Below are 24,389 nucleotides of genomic sequence, written 5' to 3'. Positions count from 1 at the left end.
GATACCGGGAGCGAATGTTCAATTCTAAGTCATAAGGTCTGGACTAAACTAAAGGATCAAATACCAGGCATTCAGGTACAAAAGGTTCCAGAAATAAGATTAGTTGATTTCTCTGGTACCCACAGAAAGCGAGTTTTTGGAAGTTGGCGAGTAGAGCTAGAATTCGGCGGAATATCTTTTAGTACTGCAGTTTTTATGTTGAAGAAATATGTTGCGAATCTTCTTGAAGTCATGTCATGCTTCAGACAGCACTCAGCAGAGTTGGTTTTCAGGAAGACTCCTGAACATGAGGAAGGGAATCCTCTGGATATTGAAGCTGTGCGGTACATCCACGTAGGCCAGGTAGAGAAGGCTGAGATGTATAAATCCGCTGACCTCTCAAGGAAGGTAGAGGTATTAGATATTTTGACTGATTCCCATAAGCAGGAGTTCCTAAATGTGCTGAGACGCAATTTGGAGATTATTCTTGAGAAGCTCGTACCATTGAAGGATGTTGGATATAAGCAGTGTGCCGAGACAGTTCTTTACGAGTCGCATTCTTTACCGTTTTTCCTGATGGCTTTACTGGAGAATGAAGATTGGAAGATTTGGAACTTCATCCAGCTAATATTGTGTCTCATTATGAATTTATTGGTTATGAGTTCGCTGATTAACTTGCCATGCACCCTGTCTCAGATATTTCAAAGTGTTTTCCTCTTGGGTTGCTATTCCGTGTATCCCTGTCTAATGAAGTTCTGGACTACTTCACCATCTCTACGACGAAGCCTTATCTAAACCCTCTAGCAAGGCTCAACAATTGTTGATACAGAAGAATGAAAAAAAAAACGCTCTTCAATTAGAAGAAGGTGACTTGGTTCTTGTCAGGAATCACAAGTTAAGTTCCCGAAAGAATAGGACTATCGCCAAATTGTTTGAGGTGTACATTGGCCCCTATGTCGCCTCGGATGTTCGAAGCAACACTGCCCTGCTGTTGAACCCGACGACCAAGAACCCAGTCGACCGAGTGAATTTTGACAACCTTCGTCTCTTTAGGTGTTCCCACGAACGGAGAAGACAAATAGTGAATGAAGAAAAGACTTAGTGATTGAAGAGTAAAAGAGATATAGACTCTGGTTTACCAAAAATTTTCTGAAAATTTAAACTTTTTAATTTTCCTCAAAATTTTTGCCCGACAGGGGGCATATGTAACGACCCTGCGTGGTCATCACATGTAGCTATCCTGCGTGATAGCCATATTCTTAAATATATAATTATTAATGCTTGCGAAATGCCCTGCGAGGCTTACGCTTTTGATTTATCTAATTTTGAGTGCATTGTTGTTAAGCATATATTGTTATGGCACACACGTTTTGGTTAAAGAAAGCATGCTAAATACCCTGCGTGGTTTACTCATTCAGTTATCTTTTGTGCAGTAATTGTTGTTTAATTTGTAACTTGCATTGTTGAATCTCTTTATCTTGTAATTTCTTTAATGTAACGTGTTCAGTTTAGCACACAAGTGTTAAGTTTATATCGCCACATGCTAGTGGTTTTTACAATGCTAAACTTGATATTTTATAACGCACGAGTTGCATCTCGTGATTTGAAGGGAGTTTGCAACGCTGCAGCCGGCTTAGTTCCGATCTTCTCCACCCGCCTCAGTGCTGCCACCAAACAGTATATAAACAAAGCAGCGAGGCCCGGAGCTCAGTCGACTGCCAGATGCCGACTGCGAAAGACCTGGTTCCCAGATCTAGTCTGGATGTTCCCCCTACCGGGATCCAATAGCTTCCTTGAGAAGGAAGGAGGAGGATAAGAAAAGCAGATTGCCTACCTACCTGGTCTGCTCCATAAGAGCTTGGTGTGCTAACCTTGGGTCGTGGCGGCCCAAGCCCAAGTCTCCTGGGTGCTTCCAGACCTTCCCTTTGTACCTTGCCGTCTCTTGCTACTGACTGGACATACCAAGGGACCGAACCGTTCCCTTGTCGTAGCTGGATTGACTTTGCGGCGTCCTTTCATACCAACACCTTTGTGAAACCGCGGGCCCTTGGCCCGTCCCTCGCTATTGATTGGACGCTTTCGCATGTTGTCCCCAGGCGGCGTGGCATGTGACGACTACCAAGGTTCCTATTGGTTACCTGTACTAGTTGGTTCCCCCCCCCTAAATTAGATAAGAATACTAATACTGCCCAGGTACCTCACTGAGGAGGATTTAAGAGCGTATGTGCTAAACAGGTTATTTACATGCGTGTATAAATATAAATAAACATTTACAAGTTGACCTTTGACCTTTCCATACTAAACCCCGCAAGCCCTGAGATACTTTTGAGTCCATGTCCTCGGCTGGCTACAAGCTAGCATATATGGGTACACTTTTGCACCGCTCCGTGGTGTAGTGTACAGTGCTCCGGCGCGCGGACGTTGCAAAAGTTTTTGGCGCCCAACGTGGGGCCCGATTTGCAAAAACACAGGGCTCGACTTGTAAAACGTGGGGTCAGATTAGTTAGGTGGTGAAGCCGCATATGAACTAGAAGTGGCTCACTGGTTGTAGTGCAAGAGTTAGTGACAGTGTTCGTCCATTGAATTCACGAAGGTAGTGAAGTGTTTTCGGAGAAATCATACAGAATTCACGAAGGTAAAGTGTTGTGACATATACGATTGTGACAAAATGGAAAAAGAAACGTCCGGAATGAGTCTACGGAGCAGAGGGAGAAAAACCATGGAAGGTGAGATTGGGTTCGCATGCTGTGATGATCCTGGAGCCGAGATGGAGTCCTTCCAGTGTTTCCAGTGTCTCAAGAATTTCCATTGGATATGCGAGGGGCAAGAAGAGACCTCAGAGACTGTTGCAGAGGCTAGGTGTAAAACATGCTTATCAGCACCCTTGGTAGCGTCCCTGCTTGAACCAAGTCTTCCAAGTAAGACCCAATCAGACCATTGGCTGCTGGAGTGGTTGATGAAAGATAAAGAGGAACGTACGAAAGAAAAGAAAGAAGAGGAAGAGCGTAGACAGATTGATGAAAAGCAAAGGAAAAGGGAAACTGCTCAATTAGAGAAAACTCGTAAGAAAGAGTTGATAGAGCTGAGACAGGTGGTCGAATCCATGGAGGAGAGGAGACTCCTTGAGAAGGAAGAGGAGACAGCCCGTATTAAAGAGGAGAAAGCAGAAGAAGAAGCTAAAAGAAAAGAAGAGGTACATCAGTTTAGGACTCTGATAAAGTCTCTTGAAGAGAAAAGAGAGGTGGAGAAGCGAGAAGCTGAAGAGAAAAGGGAGATGGAGAAGAGAGAAGCTGAAGAGAAAAGAGAAAGGGAGTTAGAAGTTATCCGTGTCCTGGTGGAAAGTCAGGAAGAAAAGAGAAAGAAAGAAAAGGAAGAAGAGGAAGAAAAGAGAAAGAAAGAAAAGGAAGAAGAGGAAGAAAAGAGAAAGAAAGAAAAGGAAGAAGAGGAAGAAAAGAGAAACAAAGAAAAAGAGGCAGAGAATGAAAGAAGGCAGCTAGAAGCCGAGAAAAGTAGGGAGGAGTTGCGAACGTTTTTCTCTCAGCTTAAGGTTGACCAACGAGAAAGTGTTAGAGAAGAGTTGGAGAAAATCCGGATCTCTTGCCAACAGGAGGTAGTAAGGGTAGTAGAAGAACAACTAGAGCCCTTAGCTGAGTGGCGTGGAGAAATCGAAAGAGAGCATGAACAGATGAAGAGGAATCTAGATACCTGCTTAGAACTGGTCCAGTCTAGAGGGGAAGTTACTAGGAAAGAAACTGAAAGTGACGATCCCGAGAGGGTTAAACATATAGAGGCCTCTGTCGAAGCAATTAGTTCAGTGGTAAAAACCCTTGGGGAAAGGACCGAGCAGATGGAAAAAACTGTACGAGAGCAGAAGGAGGCTGCCGATGCATTGACGCGGAATCTCCGGGAAGAAGTTGTAACAACTGCTGGAGAAAAAGTGAACTCTCTCCGTGAGGAGACCAAGAGACTGGAAGTGTCCCTTCGAAGAGAGATCCATGAACAAACTGGAACTATAATTAGAAGAGTAGGTGAGCTGCAGGATAAGTTTCAAAGACTGCAGTTGCAAACCGAAGCCACTTCAGATGTACTCCCGGATTCTATTGAACGGGGTGGAAGCTTAAACCCGGAAGCGGTCACCTTTGAACCTCCTAGAGTAGTGCAAAGTCCCTACTGCGTCGAAAGAACAGTTCGAACAGATAGAGGCAAGCGACCTAGAGAGGGAGACAGTTCTGATGGATCTCCTCCTCGACGTAGAGCCGATTTCAAGATGCCTAGGATGGCTGATATCGCCCACATACCAAAATTCAAAGGCGATATCGAGGCCCAATCGGCAGAGAAGTACCTTAGAGAGCTCAATGTCAGTTTCGAGCTTATGCAGATACCTGAGCACTATAGACTTGAGTTACTTCCTAGAGTATTTGCAGGCAAGGCGGAACATTGGCTGGCGGGAAACATAGATAGTTTTGTCAACTATGCCGACTTTTGCCTAAGATTTAAGGAGGAGTTTGCCTCTGAGAAAGCCAAACAAAGACAGTTAACTGCCGTAAGAAATCGACGATATTTTCGCCCAGTCCACGAGAATATGGAGAGCTTCGCTTGGAGCATCTACGCTGCCTATCGAAACTTGAGTGACAATTTCAGCGAAAGTGAAGTGCTGAATCTAATAATAGGACAGCTGCCGTATCGTATCCGGAACCTCTGCCTTGCGCATGCTCCAAGATCAGTTGATGAATTGACCAGTTTTCTCAAGGACTTCGACATCTATGACGATCCCGATGCTTGGAGAAATAAGGAAGACCCCAAGAGTAAAGAGTCTGGAATCAATAATAAGAGCTTCAAAGTCCGCAACATCGAGACCAGAACCAGCGGTAGAGAAAGGAATGCTGCGAGGACTCCAAAGTTTTATAGAAGACAAGGCTGGAGAGGAGCGGACCGCAGCCAACAGGATGGTCAGAGGAACTTTAATCGACCTTATCCAGAAAGAGGTCGAAGCTTCCCTGATATAAGGAATTATCAGGATGGGAGTTCCCCTAGACGATACTCACCTCGGGATGCAGAACAGACTAGAAGGCAGTCACCAACCAGAGAAGACTTGACCTCTGAGCAGGAGGAAGCCCTAGAGACAACCCGGGACTTCCTGCATAACCAAAGGTCACAGTCTAGTCAAACAAACTAGAGCCTTGTCTAGGTGCTTCGTTCCCATTTAGGCAAGGGGCCTCGGAGGAGCGACCACAAAGGTCTATCCAGGAACTAAAAGTAAATTTTCAATTGTCCGAAACAGAGGAAATAAATTTGCAAAGTGATCTGAAATCTGCTCGAGCATCGAAGACCAGTTACAAATCACCAGCAGTGTCTGCAAAATTAATAGAAATACCGATAAACTGTGTAATTGATACCGGGAGCGAATGTTCAATTCTAAGTCATAAGGTCTGGACTAAACTAAAGGATCAAATACCAGGCATTCAGGTACAAAAGGTTCCAGAAATAAGATTAGTTGATTTCTCTGGTACCCACAGAAAGCGAGTTTTTGGAAGTTGGCGAGTAGAGCTAGAATTCGGCGGAATATCTTTTAGTACTGCAGTTTTTATGTTGAAGAAATATGTTGCGAATCTTCTTGAAGTCATGTCATGCTTCAGACAGCACTCAGCAGAGTTGGTTTTCAGGAAGACTCCTGAACATGAGGAAGGGAATCCTCTGGATATTGAAGCTGTGCGGTACATCCACGTAGGCCAGGTAGAGAAGGCTGAGATGTATAAATCCGCTGACCTCTCAAGGAAGGTAGAGGTATTAGATATTTTGACTGATTCCCATAAGCAGGAGTTCCTAAATGTGCTGAGACGCAATTTGGAGATTATTCTTGAGAAGCTCGTACCATTGAAGGATGTTGGATATAAGCAGTGTGCCGAGACAGTTCTTTACGAGTCGCATTCTTTACCGTTTTTCCTGATGGCTTTACTGGAGAATGAAGATTGGAAGATTTGGAACTTCATCCAGCTAATATTGTGTCTCATTATGAATTTATTGGTTATGAGTTCGCTGATTAACTTGCCATGCACCCTGTCTCAGATATTTCAAAGTGTTTTCCTCTTGGGTTGCTATTCCGTGTATCCCTGTCTAATGAAGTTCTGGACTACTTCACCATCTCTACGACGAAGCCTTATCTAAACCCTCTAGCAAGGCTCAACAATTGTTGATACAGAAGAATGAAAAAAAAACGCTCTTCAATTAGAAGAAGGTGACTTGGTTCTTGTCAGGAATCACAAGTTAAGTTCCCGAAAGAATAGGACTATCGCCAAATTGTTTGAGGTGTACATTGGCCCCTATGTCGCCTCGGATGTTCGAAGCAACACTGCCCTGCTGTTGAACCCGACGACCAAGAACCCAGTCGACCGAGTGAATTTTGACAACCTTCGTCTCTTTAGGTGTTCCCACGAACGGAGAAGACAAATAGTGAATGAAGAAAAGACTTAGTGATTGAAGAGTAAAAGAGATATAGACTCTGGTTTACCAAAAATTTTCTGAAAATTTAAACTTTTTAATTTTCCTCAAAATTTTTGCCCGACAGGGGGCATATGTAACGACCCTGCGTGGTCATCACATGTAGCTATCCTGCGTGATAGCCATATTCTTAAATATATAATTATTAATGCTTGCGAAATGCCCTGCGAGGCTTACGCTTTTGATTTATCTAATTTTGAGTGCATTGTTGTTAAGCATATATTGTTATGGCACACACGTTTTGGTTAAAGAAAGCATGCTAAATACCCTGCGTGGTTTACTCATTCAGTTATCTTTTGTGCAGTAATTGTTGTTTAATTTGTAACTTGCATTGTTGAATCTCTTTATCTTGTAATTTCTTTAATGTAACGTGTTCAGTTTAGCACACAAGTGTTAAGTTTATATCGCCACATGCTAGTGGTTTTTACAATGCTAAACTTGATATTTTATAACGCACGAGTTGCATCTCGTGATTTGAAGGGAGTTTGCAACGCTGCAGCCGGCTTAGTTCCGATCTTCTCCACCCGCCTCAGTGCTGCCACCAAACAGTATATAAACAAAGCAGCGAGGCCCGGAGCTCAGTCGACTGCCAGATGCCGACTGCGAAAGACCTGGTTCCCAGATCTAGTCTGGATGTTCCCCCTACCGGGATCCAATAGCTTCCTTGAGAAGGAAGGAGGAGGATAAGAAAAGCAGATTGCCTACCTACCTGGTCTGCTCCATAAGAGCTTGGTGTGCTAACCTTGGGTCGTGGCGGCCCAAGCCCAAGTCTCCTGGGTGCTTCCAGACCTTCCCTTTGTACCTTGCCGTCTCTTGCTACTGACTGGACATACCAAGGGACCGAACCGTTCCCTTGTCGTAGCTGGATTGACTTTGCGGCGTCCTTTCATACCAACACCTTTGTGAAACCGCGGGCCCTTGGCCCGTCCCTCGCTATTGATTGGACGCTTTCGCATGTTGTCCCCAGGCGGCGTGGCATGTGACGACTACCAAGGTTCCTATTGGTTACCTGTACTAGTTGGTTCCCCCCCCCTAAATTAGATAAGAATACTAATACTGCCCAGGTACCTCACTGAGGAGGATTTAAGAGCGTATGTGCTAAACAGGTTATTTACATGCGTGTATAAATATAAATAAACATTTACAAGTTGACCTTTGACCTTTCCATACTAAACCCCGCAAGCCCTGAGATACTTTGAGTCCATGTCCTCGGCTGGCTACAAGCTAGCATATATGGGTACACTTTTGCACCGCTCCGTGGTGTAGTGTACAGTGCTCCGGCGCGCGGACGTTGCACCTTCCTTTTGTATCTGTTCTCCATTCCAGTTCTCTCGCGATTAAAAATGTCTTGCTTTTTCGCTTCCTGGATATCGTCATGGTTAAGAAGGCCTTTTCTCCTTTTCTGGCAAACGCAGAGACTCTATACTCTGTCCCTGGCATCTCTGAAGAAAGCGAGCGAAAACAAGTCTCTGCACAAGTAGTGACACGAGACGGTTCCACCAATGAACAGGCGAGAGAGAACAGGACTGCGTGGAGGGGAGAGCGACTGCTGTTACCAGACTTTGCAACAGTGTGTACTGCTTCGCTCTGCCCACTCGGTTCCCCCCTTTCTCTGCCGCTATGCGGTGCCTTGTTCCAGAGAAAGACGGGACAGAGTATATATACTGTTCAGAGACTGGAAAAAATATTTCTATACGCTAAAGCTATAGAACATAGGATTTCAATCCAACAGGTTATATCTCTACCACTGGCATTCTTTACTGGTATATTTATTTATTATTTAACGTCGCATTTCTGCCACTATGGCTAATCGCAACGATGAGGGTGTGTAACTATTGGATTAAATTGATGAGCAGATACTCACAAAGGACACTATGCCGGGATTTGAACCCCTACCCGCAAGAAATACATTCCTCACAAAAAGTTAGGGATATTGTTACATTCGACAATAGGTGATGGACACGGCCTTGGAACATTGGCGTCGCCAGAAATTTTTCTTGGGGTGGGTTCAAGATGGATGAAATATTTTTTAGGTGCTCTCTGGTTCAGTGGTCATTTCCAGGACCGGCGCTGGGATTTTTCAAGGTGGAGCGACGTTCATGAACGTTGAGCTGTACTGGAGCATTTCTTGTCAATGGCTCAAATTCATACCACCGCTAGAGTACTATGGGGAAGGAAAGTTTACTTTTGGATGCCTTACCAGATGCCTTCTGGATTCGAATCCTGGACAAAACATATGACTTCCTTCTCTATTTTGTATGATTCTTCACAATCAACGTACATATTGTAACGGTCTTGTCAGTGATTTCTAGAATTTCAACAGTTTGACGCATTTCTGTTGAACTTGTGGTTCACGACCAACCTGTATGCACAACACTTTATAGAATAGAACGAAAGAGAATAATGTAGAGTGTTCGTTTTTTGTTGACATGCATGTACACTTGCGTGCAAAGAAATAGACCCACCTCACACTTTTGACATAAAATGTTTTTCAGAAAAAAAAAAGTAATAAGAAAATACGATAATAAAAGAAGTATGAAGTATGTTGTCCCATTTGGATAGACGAATGCAGAGTTCACTAGCGCCTCCAAACGGTTGGAAGAAAAAGTAAGAACATGTAAACATTTTGTAGATTTTGCAAAATGCAAGTTTAATGGTAATTATTTATGTTGTGCTTCAAAATATTGTTTATTCTGTGTACACAATGAGTTGATTTTCCGGAAAGGTGGAAATTAAAATATGACCCATATTTGAAGCTTGTTATTTGGTGTTGCTGTGTATATTTATAAACCCAACCAAACTTGTAAATGTTTTGACATATGCATATTGGTAATGCTAAGTGAAATGATGTTTCTCTTCGTTGCAAAAATCGCTGAGAAGTCCGATTGCGAAAGTTTTTGCAACTTTACACAGTCCGGCGGGTGCGTGTAAAGATGTAGAACAGCTACTTCAAATAACAGAGAATGAAATCACTGTGAGGTGGCACCGTACCCGACCCTTCCCCTGCCACGCGGCCAATGCCTTCCGCAGGCATTCCGGTGTCTGATTCAAGGAGCAGTGAATCAGCCATAAATCCCGTCCCTTCTGTTCATTGGTATTCCGATGGCGTCGGATATTTCGCTTACATCGATTGGGTAAAGTATTCCCCGCGGAGAAAGAAGCAACAGCAGAGGATACCGGCTGATGAGCTCCCCCACGGGAAGAATCGATGAAATATTTTTCGCGATCGGACTCCAAAGGACCCAAAACGGAGATAAGAGAGAAGGGAAATATGGCACGGATTATCAGGTTCGCATCCCTGAGAGAAAGTGGGGAAAGCACTTTCTCTCTCTCTCTCTTTCTCTGAAACAAGTTCCGCGGAAATTCCGACACAGTGTGGGAAAATAAACTCCTCATTTGATAATAGTGGAATGTTTTCTCTTCAACCTCCGCTCGGATCATAACTTCATTTAGGTATGCCACTATTTTTTCTCATAACGTGCCTAATTACGTTATTGGTCTTGTAATCAAGAGGAACAGGGTTCGATTTCTTTGTAGGGCCCGTTTCAGTAGCTTGGTTCCTACTTTTGTTGCCTCCCCGATGGCGCAGTGATAGCGTCGTCGCTTTGTAATCAAGGGGTCTCGGGTTCGATACCCGATGAGGAACATAGTGGTTCGGATCTCACTTTAAACTGTAGGTCCAGTCGCGATTAGCATTACTATGCATAAAGTGAACTGAAATCAATTAATTGGTTCCTATTTTTAAGTTCAGCAGCTCCTATTAACCCATCTGTACGTAACTTGATAATGCTGTTCTCTTGTAATCAAAGTGTTCCGGGTTCGATCACTGGATGAGTCGCATTGCACAGTCGTTCAAATCCCACTTTCACCTGAAGGTCTAGTCCAGATTAGCCTATCCGAGCGAGAAAGTGGGCTTTAATAAGAAATCTCAGAAATTTTCTGCCAACCTTTCTTGTGCTCAATAATTTTGATCCTAAGGTCACGAACGTGCTAGGAAGTACACAAGCTTCCTCATCCTTCGGCACTTGATTGGAGTGCCGTGACCACCATCACGCTCCGGCCGCCTTTATTTCCAGAGATGTCCTGAAAACCGCTGAAAAAATTCCCACCTGAAATTTCCCACCCCGGGAATCGAACCTGAGTCCTCCGTGTAGCATTCAGACACCCTACAGAGTGGACCGCCACGGCTCTGATTTCACACGCCTGAAAAACCAGCTGATTCTGATAGTGTTTTGGGTGCCGAGTTCAATGAAAGTAGAAGTTATCATGAAGAGAATTCCACCAACAGGTATCTGTAGCCATTTTATCAGGAGATGAAGACAGGCGATGACTCTGTGCTAACTTGCAATCCAATCTTTGAGTGAAAATATTTTCTACCGTTCTCTCCATGTGTCTGTCATATCTGAAGCTTTTACCTTTTCAAAAAGTGTACCAATTTTTTTCAATCTGAATGAATCTGATTAATTTAGATACATTGGCGCTGGAATTTGTGGTGAATATACACGAAACATTACAGATTGAAAGTGGACGTTTATATACATTTTGATGTATTAATTGATGACGAAAATAAGTCCTGAACCCAAAATAAAATGTGTCACTCGTGTAGAACTACGAAAGTGCTGGATGGATATGATTGAATTTGTTTATTTTACTTTCCCTTTCTGACAATTTTGGCTATTCACGAAGATGAGTGATGGAACAATCACAAAGAACATTCATGCGCAGGACAGGACTGGAACCCGGGTCCCCTGCCGCCGTAGTGCGCTCTGCTAACCATTCCGCAACGGAGATCAACAGGAAAGGTATGAAATGGTGTGTTTATTTTGTTGTAGATTTTAAATTTTCCGAGTTTTACTTGCATTTGAACCGACGTTAAATACGAGCAGTCGGTAGCGGCGACTCTTAAGCATAGCTGATGTTGTCGTACTACAGACGCCCCTTAACTACTCAAATCTTAGAACTGGCAGAGCGAAGAATTCCACTTCTCCGTTATCACTTCAACTGTGCAGACTGTGAACTTCATCAAAACACTCTTCCATATATTACACTATACACTTCACTTTGCAGACTAGCGAGGCTCAGGCGACTAGACTCACTATAATTTTATCTGTGGGGTTCATGTTGTTTTCTGTACATTTGGGTTTGTGAGTGTCCCTTCATCAATTTCATCATATCATCAATTATCCTCATCTTTGCGTCTAGCCAAAAGTGACACAAAAGTGAATTAAAATACACCAAATCAATCAATCGAACGAAACTCGAATACGTTTCGATCTTGTCCAATCCAATATTGCTGGCGAGCGTACGTGGACAGTGTGGCTGTCAGAGCCTTTCGTTTCTCTTTCGTCTTTCAGATGCGCAATACCTCTCTTTCAGTCCCTCTCCTTCCGAATCAATAATTCTCCTCTCTTCCATTCCCTGTGATCCTCCTTTCCCTCGACTCTCCCCTTTGTGCTCATTCACCGCGATCCCGTTCCTTGTGCAGGTTCCCGAACCGTAATCCAATACGATAGGGCCGGGATTAGCGGAGCTGCCCCTGCTCAAATCAAATTTCCGCCCCCCCCCTCCTCCCCTCCGTCACAGGGCCCGGCCAATTGCGGGATCTTCTGGGACTCCCTCTCGACAGTGTTCGCGTGGAAGAGCCTGTCCGGGGGATTCCCCGTCTCGGAAAAGCTTCTGCTTCCTTTTTTCACCGACTTTATTCCATTTTTCTTCTTTTTTTTATTGGCTTTCTTCCTCTCTTCGTTTGTTGTTAGGCCGCGGCAGAACGTCGTGGGCTATTAGTTTTGGCGGTTCTGTCTCGGGGAGTCCCCTTCTCTCGTGAATCCCCTTGTAATATTCGTCCATCTGAAGCCATCAAACCGTACACGGGGGATGCACTGTATCAGCCCAAATGTTCTCAAACAGCTGCAACTCTCAGCATTTATATTCTGTCCCGGGAAACTGTGGAGCAAGAACTCGCAGCGAATAGGTGGAGCGAAGCAATACGCATTGCTGCTAACGTCACGCGTTCATTGCTCGAGTCCTCGCGAGTCACTACTTGCGCAGAGACTTGTTTTCTTTGGCTTGCTCCAGAGAGTCCCAGAGATTTCATTTTTTCACGAGAGACCTTTAAAGTTTGACATATATTTATTGGACGTTTGTCACCATTGCGTTGAAAGTTTGCATCATTACAAAGGCTAATATGTTGAAACTTCTCTAAAAAGAAATAGTTGTTTGGTTAGGTATTTATGCTGTAATTAATTATTGTAATTTCAGATACTTTGATTTGAGAGTGCCAGTATTCTGTCTACCAGATAGAACACTGCATTTTAGAAATGAGATTAGAGGTTGTTCTGTAATGGAGATGATACAATTTCGTTATAATTTTGTCAGTCGGTAGTAAAGTAAAATAAAGGGACAGAGAGGGAGTGAAAGAGTTCGAGAGAAAGAGAGAAGGGGAAAGGAGGAAAGAGGCAGAGAGAGAGAAGCAGGAGAGAAAGTGGAGGAGAGAAAAGAGAGGCAGATAGGGAGAAAGAAGGAAACAGAAAGACAGGTAGAGGAAGAGGCAGAACGAAAGAGACGGACACACACACACACACACACAGAGAGAGATAGAGAGAGGGAGAATGAAGCAGAGGGAAAGAGACCAAGAGAGAGAGATAGAGGAAAGAATGAGAAAGGGACAGAAAGAAGCAAAGAACAAGGGAAAGAGAGGCAGGGAAGTGAAAAACGGAGGTAGAGAGGGGGGAAAGAGGAAGAGATTAATGTACAGGAAGATAGAAAGTTAAAAAAAAGACTGAAAGAGAGATAGAAAGAGGCGAAATAAAAGAGGGAGAGATAGCCAGAGAGAAAATGAGAGATGCTAGAGGAAGGGAAACAGGCAGAAAGATACATCACAGCAGTGCAAATCCAAACAATAAGTTATGCCTAATATTTTGCATCTTGTAATTCTTCTTTCAAAAAACCTTCACCACGCTAGAGCAGTCACAAAAAAAAATCAACCTCTACACGATTGCATTTTTCGCTGCACAACGATGCTTGGGGCAAGGAAACCGAACACAGCGCGCAGCAGGAGTAGACGGCTTATCGCCATCCGCGTTTCTATTGTTAATTGGACCACAAGAGGCCACCTCCAGTGCTGCCATCTGGAATAAGTGGCATAAATCTGTCCACACCGAGATTATCCCTCCCTTCCCGAGTACCCTGTTTCCACTTTCCATCCCCTCTCCCCTTCCAGTTCCGTCCGCAACAGAACGTGCAACTATGCAACGACCCCTTCTGTCGGAGGTTCTTTAGACAGAGAAAAAGCTGTCATTCCCTTGAACCTTATTGGTGCAGCGGTGCAAAAGCGGTTTCGACAAAGAACCAGCCTTTGTTCCTGGCTTTGATACCCACTGTTTTAACCGGTGGGGGAATAAAATTAGAAACAAAAGAATTATTCATTCATAGGTATTAATGTTTCATTGTAATGTATCGTATCCTGCACGTTCTTTCTTTCTGGAGAAAAAAAAACTGGAGGTGGTAGTTTTGGAGGGAAATTATTATTTTACTAGAAATTTGCTTCTCTCGGACGTGGACACTTTGGTTATGTGTGCAATCGGAAATTTGTGGATTTTTTTGGGTTCGCAAGCATTTCTATGAAGTAACAAAATACAAAGGTCGGTCAAAAAGTAACGCACAATCCACTGTAGCTCGGGAATGGTAAGGACTTGAGAAATGAAATTTGGTAGGTAGAAACATTGGACCTTTGATCCATGTGCTTCACTGTACTTCGGTAGCCATCTTTGTTTCCATGACACGAATGCACGTTCGTAAAACTCTTCCGGTTGATCTTTACACCACTTTTTCACACAGGCAATGAGCTCGTTGTCATCTCCAAACTGTTTCCCACGCAGATGAGTCTTCAGTCGTCCAAACAGATAGAAATCCGATGGCGCTAGTTCAAGACAGTATGGGGGTTGTGGCACCACATCCCAGGTGGCCAATCTTCTGAACTGTCATGATTGCAGCATGCAGTTGTGCGTTATTGTGATGCAACTTGCATATCCCGATTTGCTGGATTCTTCTCGACATGGAATTAGGTGTTGGTTAGGTGGTAATGGACCACTGCTTCTAACTACAAAATTTCATTTCCCTAGTCCTTACCATTCCTGAGCTACAGTGGATTGTGCGTTACTTTTTGACCGACCTTTGTGTTATCAAATTAAGCATTGGAAACATTTTAAAATTACATCTATTAAATTATCAGAATTAAATATTTGACTTCCTACACTAATTAGCAGGTGCAGAAAATGACAGAAGAAGAAGTAAGACACAAAAATGATTATGTGTAATATTTAAAGAATTATTGTTAATGTATACTGTTTTGGACTATGTTTAAATGTAGTGTTATGTACTTGCTTGTAAAGACAACCAAGTTATACTCCGTCCCAGCTAACTGTGGAGCAGGCAAACGAAAACAAGTGTCTGCGAAAGTAGTGATGCGAGACGACTCCACCAATGAACATGTGAGAGGAACGGAATTGCGTGTAGTGGGGAAAAGTGACTGAAGCTGCCAGTCTTCCCATCAGTGTCTACTGCTTTGCCCTGACCAATAGATTTCCCTAGCTTCTCTGACGCAATGAGCGGCCTTACTCCACAGTTAGCTGGGACAGGGTTTAGTAATAAGGTGTGTTTTATACAGCGTATATTGATACACTCGTAGGTTGAATTGTATCATCTGCGCTAATATGCTGTAAAAACAAATAAACTGCTGAAGTAATAAGTGAGGTGTATGCACGTGTGTATGTCTATGGCCGAGAATGTATGTGTGTGTGTAATATAAACTGTCCTGATTTTTGTTTATGTGCGTGAAACGGTAGGCATGTGTGTGTGTGTGTGTGTGTGTGCGTTTATAAATTGTATTATTTTTATATTCCTTTTAATTTATAAATTCTATTATTTTATATATTCATTTTAATTCTTGTTTTTATTTTATTTTATTAGCAATGCGATGTAAGAAAATATCGAAGTATATGGTTAAGTGGAAGAAAAGGCATAGTAGCCTTAGCTTAGCCATGTATATAAAGCCGAAATAATTAAATAAATAAATGAACACAACCATTGGCTGATAAATAATGCGTATACGTAGATCTTTGGGTTTACTAATAAGAAACTGTCTGTTTTTTATCAGTACTACTTCTATCAAGCTTCTTGGTAGTGCATTAGTTAGAAGCAAACTAGAATATGCATCTATTGTTTGGTCGCCAATTTACAAAACCCACATAAAACAAATGGAACAACTGCAAAAGAAAGTTTTTGAGATATCTATATTACAAGAGGTTCAACATATCTGCATACTCAAACAGAGTTTCGTATGGCTTTTTACAGCAGTAATTCTCATGTTTGTCACTCGGCAACAGATGAGAATTAGGACAACAGATATTTCTTTATAAAATTATACCTGGGTTGTTGGATAATAGAGAGTTTCTTCACCAAATATGTTTCAATGCTAGCATATGTACGAGTAATTTAAGAATAAGAAAGAAGAATAAGAATAAGAATAAGAAATTTATTGCTTTATAATATCCCTAAAACTGAAAAGTACAAACAATCACCATTAATTAGAATGAGTAGTATGTATAATAGAATAACATCCACAAATCCAAATATTGATTTTAATCTTAACATTTTGGAATATAAAAATGCTATAAAACCCACACTTAACAGAGATACTTTCACAAATGGTTGATTATTTATTGTATTTATTTATTTATTATTTATTATAGAATATGTTTTATATGTGTCCCTATATCCACATAATTTGCAATAAATTTGACCATATGATACCCCGTCCGAAAATTAGTAGTTTTCGAGATAATCGAATTTCAATTGTTTTTTTAAAAAATGACAATTTTCCACATAAAAACATGAATTGAGAAAAAACTGCTCATTGTATGGAACTTATTTCAGCGTTTTCTGATAGCTAACAAATAAGTGGTTCGTTGAAAAAAAAGTCTAAACTTACAAGTGATGATAAGAAAATGCACTCTTAGTTTACTTGGCAACGTATTAATAACAAAAATGGTATGACACGAAGCGTACAAATTACTTAAATTACTTCCTTGTGTCATCTGCTATCCAACAAGGTACAAATGTTGCTAACATTCACATCTGTGTACAAGAAATAATACTTCATTCATCGTCATGTAAATGAAATCAATGAACAATACAATTAAAGAACATTACACGTCTTGCTCAAAGTGGGCACCTCCGTTACGAATGCAGGCACGCAGGTTTTTACGGACATTTGGTCTCTTATCTCGTGATGTGATGGTGTCCTTGGTGTGTTGAGCAGCTGTTAATATCCTCTCCCTGAGCTCTTCTTGCGAGTTTACCGGTGTCTTGTCATGTGGCTCCAAATGTAAAAGTCGCAAGGCGTCAAATCGATCGGGGGATCGAGCTGGGCAGTCATCATGCTGATAAATCATGGCACGTCTTGTAGCTAGAGGCTCATCTTCCAACAACATTGCCATCCCGATCCTCAAAAAATGTTCATAAGATGATGCCATTTAAGATTTAGGGCAGGAAAAATGGCTCGATCAAATTATTGTTGATTACGCCCATCCATACTTCTACCTGGGCGTGCGACAGTGGCAGGATGAAAATTACCCGAATAAATGGATTGGCCGAGCCGGTCCGATTCCATATATATATATATATATATATATATATATATATATATATATATATATATATATATATATAGTAAATATATGTATGTGGAGAAGCTTATGGATATGTGTCCATTAACATGTGTATGTATTTATTTCGTTATTGTTTCTATCCTATTATGGTCATATTTATTCTGGAAATTCATGAGAAATGTGATAATATTGGTTGTGGATATATGGATAATTTATGTGTGTGTGTGTGTGTGTATATATATATATATATACACATCATTACTCTACGTTATATTAGCATACTTATGTTATAGTTAATAGCTATGTAATATGTATGCATGTAACACCATTAAACCTTGTTTCCATGATATGAAAAAGTCATTATGCTGACCAAGCCAGTAATTTATTTCATTATAAAACATAAACTAAACGTAACGTGGAACAGAAGAAGAACAAACTATAAGAGAAAGGGTCTAACTTTCTCCTTTGTCGTTAAAAGTGCCTTAGTGTGATAGCCTGAGGTGAAACACGTCTGTTAGTGACACGTGACAACAACAGTGTTGCCAGTGTCCCTCGTAATATTGTGAAAACATCGATTTTTGGAACAGCCCATTTATTCCCTTGTACAATGTTTTTGAATCTTCGTCAAACTTCTTTTTCTGTCAAATTCAATAGATATCCATCCAAATTGTTCGTTGGTATTGTGAAATGTCGCAATAATTTACCTCAGTGAGTTCTGTGCATCAACACACACGATTTCCAAAAAATAATAATAATAATAATAATAAAAAATCGCCTTTCGCAACACTTTGCTTATTTATTATTGAAACATGCATGTTCTTACATATGTTTGTTTCTCTAAATTTTTCCAATATACAGGGCATTCTCTTGGCAGAAAGCGTTTCTTCTCATTCCGTTTCGCTATTCCGTTATACGGCCATAAACACGTGACTTTTCGGACACTATATATATATATATATATATATATATATATATATAAGTAGTGCAGTGTCCCGGGTTCTGAAACCGAAAATGAGGCTCGGTGAGGCTCGCCTTAATGGATTTCTCTCGTAAGGCATGAGCCTCATTTTCTCGCAGTGTTGCCAGCTCACCCCAAGAATATTTCACCATGTGATATTTTACAGGCGAAGCTAACCTACAAATGGGAGTTGGCAACACTGGCAACATCAATTGCGGTTTAGTGTTGCCAACTCACCTCAAGAATATTTCACCATGTGATATTTTACAGGCGAAGCTAACTTTAGTAGTAGGTGGAAGGGGCGATCCTGGCTGGGTCCTTTGACCTACTTTTTATTTTCGCAGTGTTGCCAGCTCCTCACTCGAAAAAATCACCAAGGTTTTTGTTTTTGGGTATAACCTAACCTCAAGCAAAGAGCTGGCAACGCTTGAGGCTTTCTCGCAGTGTTGCCAACTCACCCCAAAAAATATTTCACCATGTGATATTTTACAAGCGAAGATAACCTACGAATGGGAGTTGGCAACACTGGCAACATCAATTGCGGTTCAGTGTTGCCAACTCACCTCAAGAATATTTCACCATGTGATATTTTACAGGCGAAGCTAACCTACAAATGGGAGTTGGTAACACTGGCAACATCAATTGGCGATCAGTGTTGCCAACTCACCCCAAGAATATTCCACCATGTGATATTTTACAGACGAAGCTAACCTACAAATGGGAGTTGGCAACACTGACTAGTGTAATCAACCCGGTTCTGCGCCATCAATTGCGGTTCAGTGTTGCCAACTTACCCCAAAAATATTTTACCATATGATATTTTATTTCCAAGTCCCGGGGACACCAATGTATATCGTGATTTTTGTAAACCTCTCTCGGGAACGATGTGCCACACACACGCGCGCGCGCCTATCGGCAGATTACGTTTCGCGTATTTATTCGTTGCGCTGACACAGCGTGATGAGTAAATAATGCATTTTCTCATTTCTGAAGTACGAATGCACTTTATCGTAATCTTCCAAGTCCCGGGGACACTAATGTTTGTATACCTTTGTAAACCTCTCTCGGGAACGATGTGCCACACGCGCGCGCGCGCTGGCGCCTCTTATTATTTTTGTATTGTGACTCAAGCAAACAAACAAATTATTTTTTTTATTTTTTTTAGGATTCCTAGCCTCTAACCTCGCCAGGGTGCGTGGTGCTCAACCCAAAAAGGTTCTAACAGCTGTGGTTATGGATAACCACACCTCTGTAGAGTTTTCATGTGTTTTTTTTTCTCTCAAACTTCCATGAAACTCTACAGAGGACCTCCGTAATGCATGCAACGTGTACTAACGACTCTAGTGTTATTTGATGTTGTAATATTTTTGGATATAGAGTTTTATTGTGAGATATGTTTATTATAATATTTTTGATGAAGATGGAGAATGTGTGTGTTATAAAAACTAAAGTTGCATGCTTTTTTTTTCTAGTGTGTGTGTGTGCTTGATGTTCGACAGCATCTGTAACGATAAAAAAAGAATTTTATTGTTAATTTTCTCATGTAAAAAACAACAAAATTTTGTGCAAATTCTGATTGTCTCGTGCTATAGTGCAAAAAAACTGATGAAAAAAAAGATATTGTAACTGATAATTGGTGAAATTGACATTGTAACTGATCTGAACTAGAGAAATTCGTATTATTATTGTGCTAGCACAAAATTTTTATTGTAACTGATTGTGCAAGAAAAAGATGTTAAACCTGTTAAAACTGCTCTGTGACCCTCTCGTTCTTCACGTCGTAAGCGAAAGACTTCTCTGCAATCAGGATGACGCTGCACACGGTGTCATCGGGCAAGGCTTCGTGGAACTCGCAGACGATCTTGATGTTGGTGCGATCGTTGACCACCACCTGCCTCCTCTTCGTCGTGTTGATGACGAACATCGGCCTGCGGATTTTGAATTCGCTGGGCGTGTAGTACATGTCCACGTTTCCCTCGGTCACGCGCTTGTAAGCCGTGTAAGCTTCGTAAAGTTTGAGGTAATCGTCTTTGGTCATGTCGAGGTTGTAATTCTCGCGCGGGAACACTTCGTTCCTACCATTCTTGAGATAAACGTTCTTGATCTTGCAGTCGTCGAACTTACTGGAATCTTTTTCCTGGTTGTTATCGCGACCGGTTTGAAAGAGCACTACGACGAAATCTGGCATGTCGAACTGTATGTTGTTGAACTGAGTCGTCACGTCGAATTCCATGTGACTTCCCGACGCCAACTTCTGTACGCACTGGTAACCGTGAAAGTGAATCGGCACCTGCGGACTCTTCAAGATCTCCGCTTTGTACTTGAGGGCGTAGTTCGTCTCGTATTCCACGATCGGCATTCTCAATTCCATGCTTCGGATGACGCACTTGGCTGCTTCGGGTAATGTGTTGGCTATCGGCGTGCCGTCGGCGTTCAAGTTGGTGTATCGCATCAGTGCGCCGTTGTCGTTGGCCGCTCTTCGAAACGTGACGCGCAATCCCCCCTTCCACATGATCTCTTTGTAGTCGGAGAAGAATCCCGGCAGCAGACGCATGGGAAAGAGCACCGTGTGACTTCTAGTCGATATTTTTGTTCCCGCTTCGAATCCTCCCGCCTGGTAGTATGCTGCATCCGTTTTGGATAATTTCAATGTTCCCACTGCCGTCGACGTGATGCCTGGATAATCGATTCTGTCGATGACGGTGTTGTGTTTCCTCACCTCCACCTGCGAGAACAGGTGAGGCACGAAGTTGTCCACGAGTATCAAATTTGCATTGGGTGGAAACGCGTCTCCGCTTTCCTTCTTCACCACGTCGAATTGAAGATAGAGGTCCGCTCTGTGAGGATGAACGAACCCGTCGCCTACGTCCACGTCGTATTCGATCTCCCTGTTCGCTTCGTTGAGATTGGCGAACGTGCGACGGTTCGGAGGGAAAGATTGCAATTCGTAACTTTCGATTTGCTCCATTTTTACTATGCGTGTTATTTATTATACGTTGATCTCCACGATGGCAGTGGTCGTTGCACCTGCGAAATCCACCACGTCTCCTTTCTCGTTTGTCACCACCAACTCTATGTCGTCTATGCGGTTGCGGCATACTGGAAAATAGATCGGCGAAGAGGGTGTGTAGATGATCGGTTCCATGAATTCGGAATTGGGTTTGAATGTGGCGATGATTCCCGTCTGCTTGTGACTTCCCAGCAACCCCCCGTCCGAAGATTTAGTGATCATGCCTTCCGCTACGTTACAGTGAACGTTTAGAGTCTCTATGGCCAGAAATTTAGGAATGTTGGTTGCCGTGTGTTTGATGCCAGCTTCGAGTTTTGTGTCGTTCTCGAAACCTAAAAGTTCTCCCATGGTGCCCAGGTCCACGGTCTCCGTCGCCGACACGATTTCCACTCTGTGCGTGACCGAATTTTGAGAAAAATACGTGCCTTTGGGTAACTGAGCTTGCAAAGTGGAAAGATTGTATTGGCCTGGCGTGACGACGATGTGTTCACTTCCGACACTAATTTTGTTGTTGTGCTGCGTGACGTTAGGTATGAGGTACATGCTGTAGAATGCACGCAGAGCTACGGATTTAGGATAGACGATGTCGTCGTGCAGCGTGAGTTTCAGGATCGAAGATTCGCTCGTGAGATGAAACACGCCCATCGTGTTTAAGATTCCACAATGCTTTCTGAAAATGATCCACCGACGGGTTATTTATTTTAGACATGTATGCGAGAACAGAAAGGCAAAGGTGGCCGCAGTTAACATCGGTGAAACCCTGGATGCGTTTGTCATTGTAGTAGAGGTTGGCAACACTGAGATACTTCACCAACCTGGCAGGCGGTGTGCCACCGAACGAATCGAAAACAAATGCATTGTTATCGTCAATTTTGAGGTAGCATATCCAATGTGTACCAGGATTTTTGTAACTGTCCAGGTTGACCACGCCATACTCTTTTTTCTTCACAGCAGAGGGTAGAGAATCGGACATGAAAACACCCCTGAAGTTCCTTATTCCCAACAGTTCGATCAGAGATTCAATATCGAAGTTGGACAGGGCTTCTTCTTTTTTTTATATTTCTTCAAAGCATCGAGGTTGCTTTTTTGCTTTTTGGTTATACCTTTCCCCTTTTTTCTCCATAGCCAGGTTGTGACGTTTGTGTTCTTCCAATTCCGCTTTGTTCTTCTTCGAGTCGATGACAGTTTTTGCGATGGCGGCGCTTCCGCCGGCCAAACTTCCAACGGCCCCCAATGCCGCAAGGATGGCCGGGATGCTGAATATGAAACCTCCGATCTTTTGCTGTTTCCGCGAACGCTGCAAGCGTCTCAATTGAGGTGTGCTGAGAAGTAATTTCATTCCGTGTCCTTTCGTCAAGCAAGAACGTTTCTTCTCGCGTTGTTTCTTGGTGAGTAACCCATCGAGGGCACCTAGATTTTTCAGATTGGAGTAAGGTATCTGGTACACGACACCCTTGGGCTTCATGTTGATGCTCTATATGTTATCTTCACGGTATGTTATTTATATATATGTTCTGAGATTTTTTTGTTTTGTGTAATTTTTTTCGGTATGTTATTTATATATAAATGTTCTGAGATTTTTTTTGTTCCGTGTAATTTTTTTTTCAAGGATATACTCCGCGCAGAGCCCTTACACAAATTCTATTACGTGCTTTGTTTTCTTACCAAGAAGTTCCTTTGTACCCTTGTACACGATTTGAGTTTTGTTCTCGATTAAAATAGCTAGCTTCTCGTCGGATAACATGTTAGCGTATCGATCTGGTAAAAATAGACTGTATTGTGCGTTGAGCAACAGACGCGCCTTGGGACCATACTGGGTAGAAACAATTGAACCGGAAGTTATCGTGTAAGGTTTGTCCACTTCCAATTCCTGAATTTTTACATACTCTACTGACAAATTTAGCATTTGTTTTAATGCTTGGAGGTCACTCATTTTTTCAGTTGTCATATTGAAGAGAAATTTTCAGTGTGTGTGTTAGAGAAATTTAATTTTTTTCACAATGTGTGTTATTTATATATACACTGAAGATTATTTTTTTCACGATGTGTGTTATTTTATATATATTTTTTTTTCACGAGATTTTTGTATCGAAGATTTTTTTTGTCTGTGTTAGAGGAAGAAAGTTTGTGCTTCGGAAAATGCGATGATGTGCGTGATGATATCTTCCGTCTCTTGTTTCGACTTATGCCAATCATCTGTAAATCGTCTTCTCCCCTGCCTCGCCTCATGCAGTTCATCTAACCTATTGTTTAATTTTTCCCCTGCGGCCGAAAAAAGAGTGTCGAGATCGTCGCACCTCATGCCGCTAATTTCCCGAAGATAATCCTTGACAGCCATTTCACAAGGGATGCGAAATTCCGGCGTTGATCTCGCTATGATCAAAAGTTTTCTTATATCCTCACAATCTCCGTTTACTGCATGTTTGAATATTTTACACAGCAGTTCGTGTGGCAAGTTGGTTATACCAGACATGATGTTTTTTTTTTTACTGTATGTTATTTATATACCCCACCCAAGTTTTTGTTTCGTGTTCATGGCTATGGTGGTGCCCAGTGCCGCAACTCTTTCTCCCAGCGATGCGTCTCTGCTGACGAATCTTTCGAAAGCTGCGTGCTCTAACTTTCTGTCTGCTTCGTGACGTGCATCCAGATCGGTGCGAGTGGTGTTGTAAGCGATGTCGTGATCTTTGCATGCGGCGTCCAACGGATTCACACCCTTGTCTCCTCTCTTCAATCTTTTCTCGAGTTTGGTACCTGGTCCGCAGTACTGGTAGCCGGGTAAATGCATCTCGAAAGGTAACTTGTTGATGATGTCGTTCACTAGTCCCTTTCCTTCGGCCACGTTCCAGAATCTCGGAGGCAGCGTGTTGATAATTTTAATGAGGTAACCTATGCCCTTGTCGTCGTTCACGATGAAGTTGGAAAATTTTGTGCTGATCATGTCCACAATTCCTACCTTCTCGTTGTAGAAATTACGATTGCCTGCATTCTCCTCTCCTGCAATAACCAACAATCGGTCTATGAGCTTGCGCACGTCGTCCACCCACACAAACTCTTTGGGCAGGGTGTTGTAGAGTTTGACGCCGCTGCCTGTTTTCACCTGGTTCCAAATCGGCTTGATGAGATTTCTGTACTTCTCGCCGCTGCTGGATTTCACCCTATTCTGCGAGGCGTCGTTGTTCTGGTACAAGGCATCCGTCATGATCAAAATTTCCTTGTAACTCTGGTAATCTTCGTCGGTGTAATCTTTCGGCTGCTTTTTGGCAACGAGTTCCCA

At 42.4% G+C, this 24,389-nt stretch overlaps 2 protein-coding genes across 2 annotated transcripts in view; both read left to right on the top strand.

The window, feature by feature from the left end:
* Nucleotides 1-24,389, top strand: part of LOC145989867 (chaoptin) — an 838,754-nt gene that overhangs the window by 598,539 nt on the left and 215,826 nt on the right. The gene's annotated exons all lie outside the window — the stretch shown is intronic.
* LOC145990487 (uncharacterized) lies at nucleotides 2,648-4,616 on the top strand. Its single transcript, XM_083126181.1, has 3 exons — nucleotides 2,648-3,391; nucleotides 3,587-4,063; nucleotides 4,137-4,616. The coding sequence occupies exons 1-3, from the start codon at nucleotides 2,648-2,650 to the stop codon at nucleotides 4,434-4,436; spliced, it is 1,521 nt and encodes a 506-aa protein (XP_082982307.1). The 3' UTR covers nucleotides 4,437-4,616.

This window comes from Lepisma saccharinum, chromosome 7 (assembly GCF_977018435.1).
Source record: "Lepisma saccharinum chromosome 7, izLepSacc3.1, whole genome shotgun sequence".
In the NCBI taxonomy this organism is placed as follows: domain Eukaryota; kingdom Metazoa; phylum Arthropoda; class Insecta; order Zygentoma; family Lepismatidae; genus Lepisma; species Lepisma saccharinum.
The sequence above is the reverse complement of the archived record's forward strand: the minus strand, read 5'-3'. Positions and strand labels throughout refer to the sequence as shown.

Coding starts and splice junctions, on each gene's coding strand:
- LOC145990487 (XM_083126181.1), top strand. CDS start 2,648: ATGGAAAAAGAAACGTCCGGAATGAGTCTACGGAGCAGAGGGAGAAAA. Junction 3,392..3,586: donor AGAAAGAAAAGGAAGAAGAG/GAAGAAAAGAGA, acceptor TCTTGCCAACAG/GAGGTAGTAAGGGTAGTAGA. Junction 4,064..4,136: donor AAACCGAAGCCACTTCAGAT/GTACTCCCGGAT, acceptor CTCCTAGAGTAG/TGCAAAGTCCCTACTGCGTC.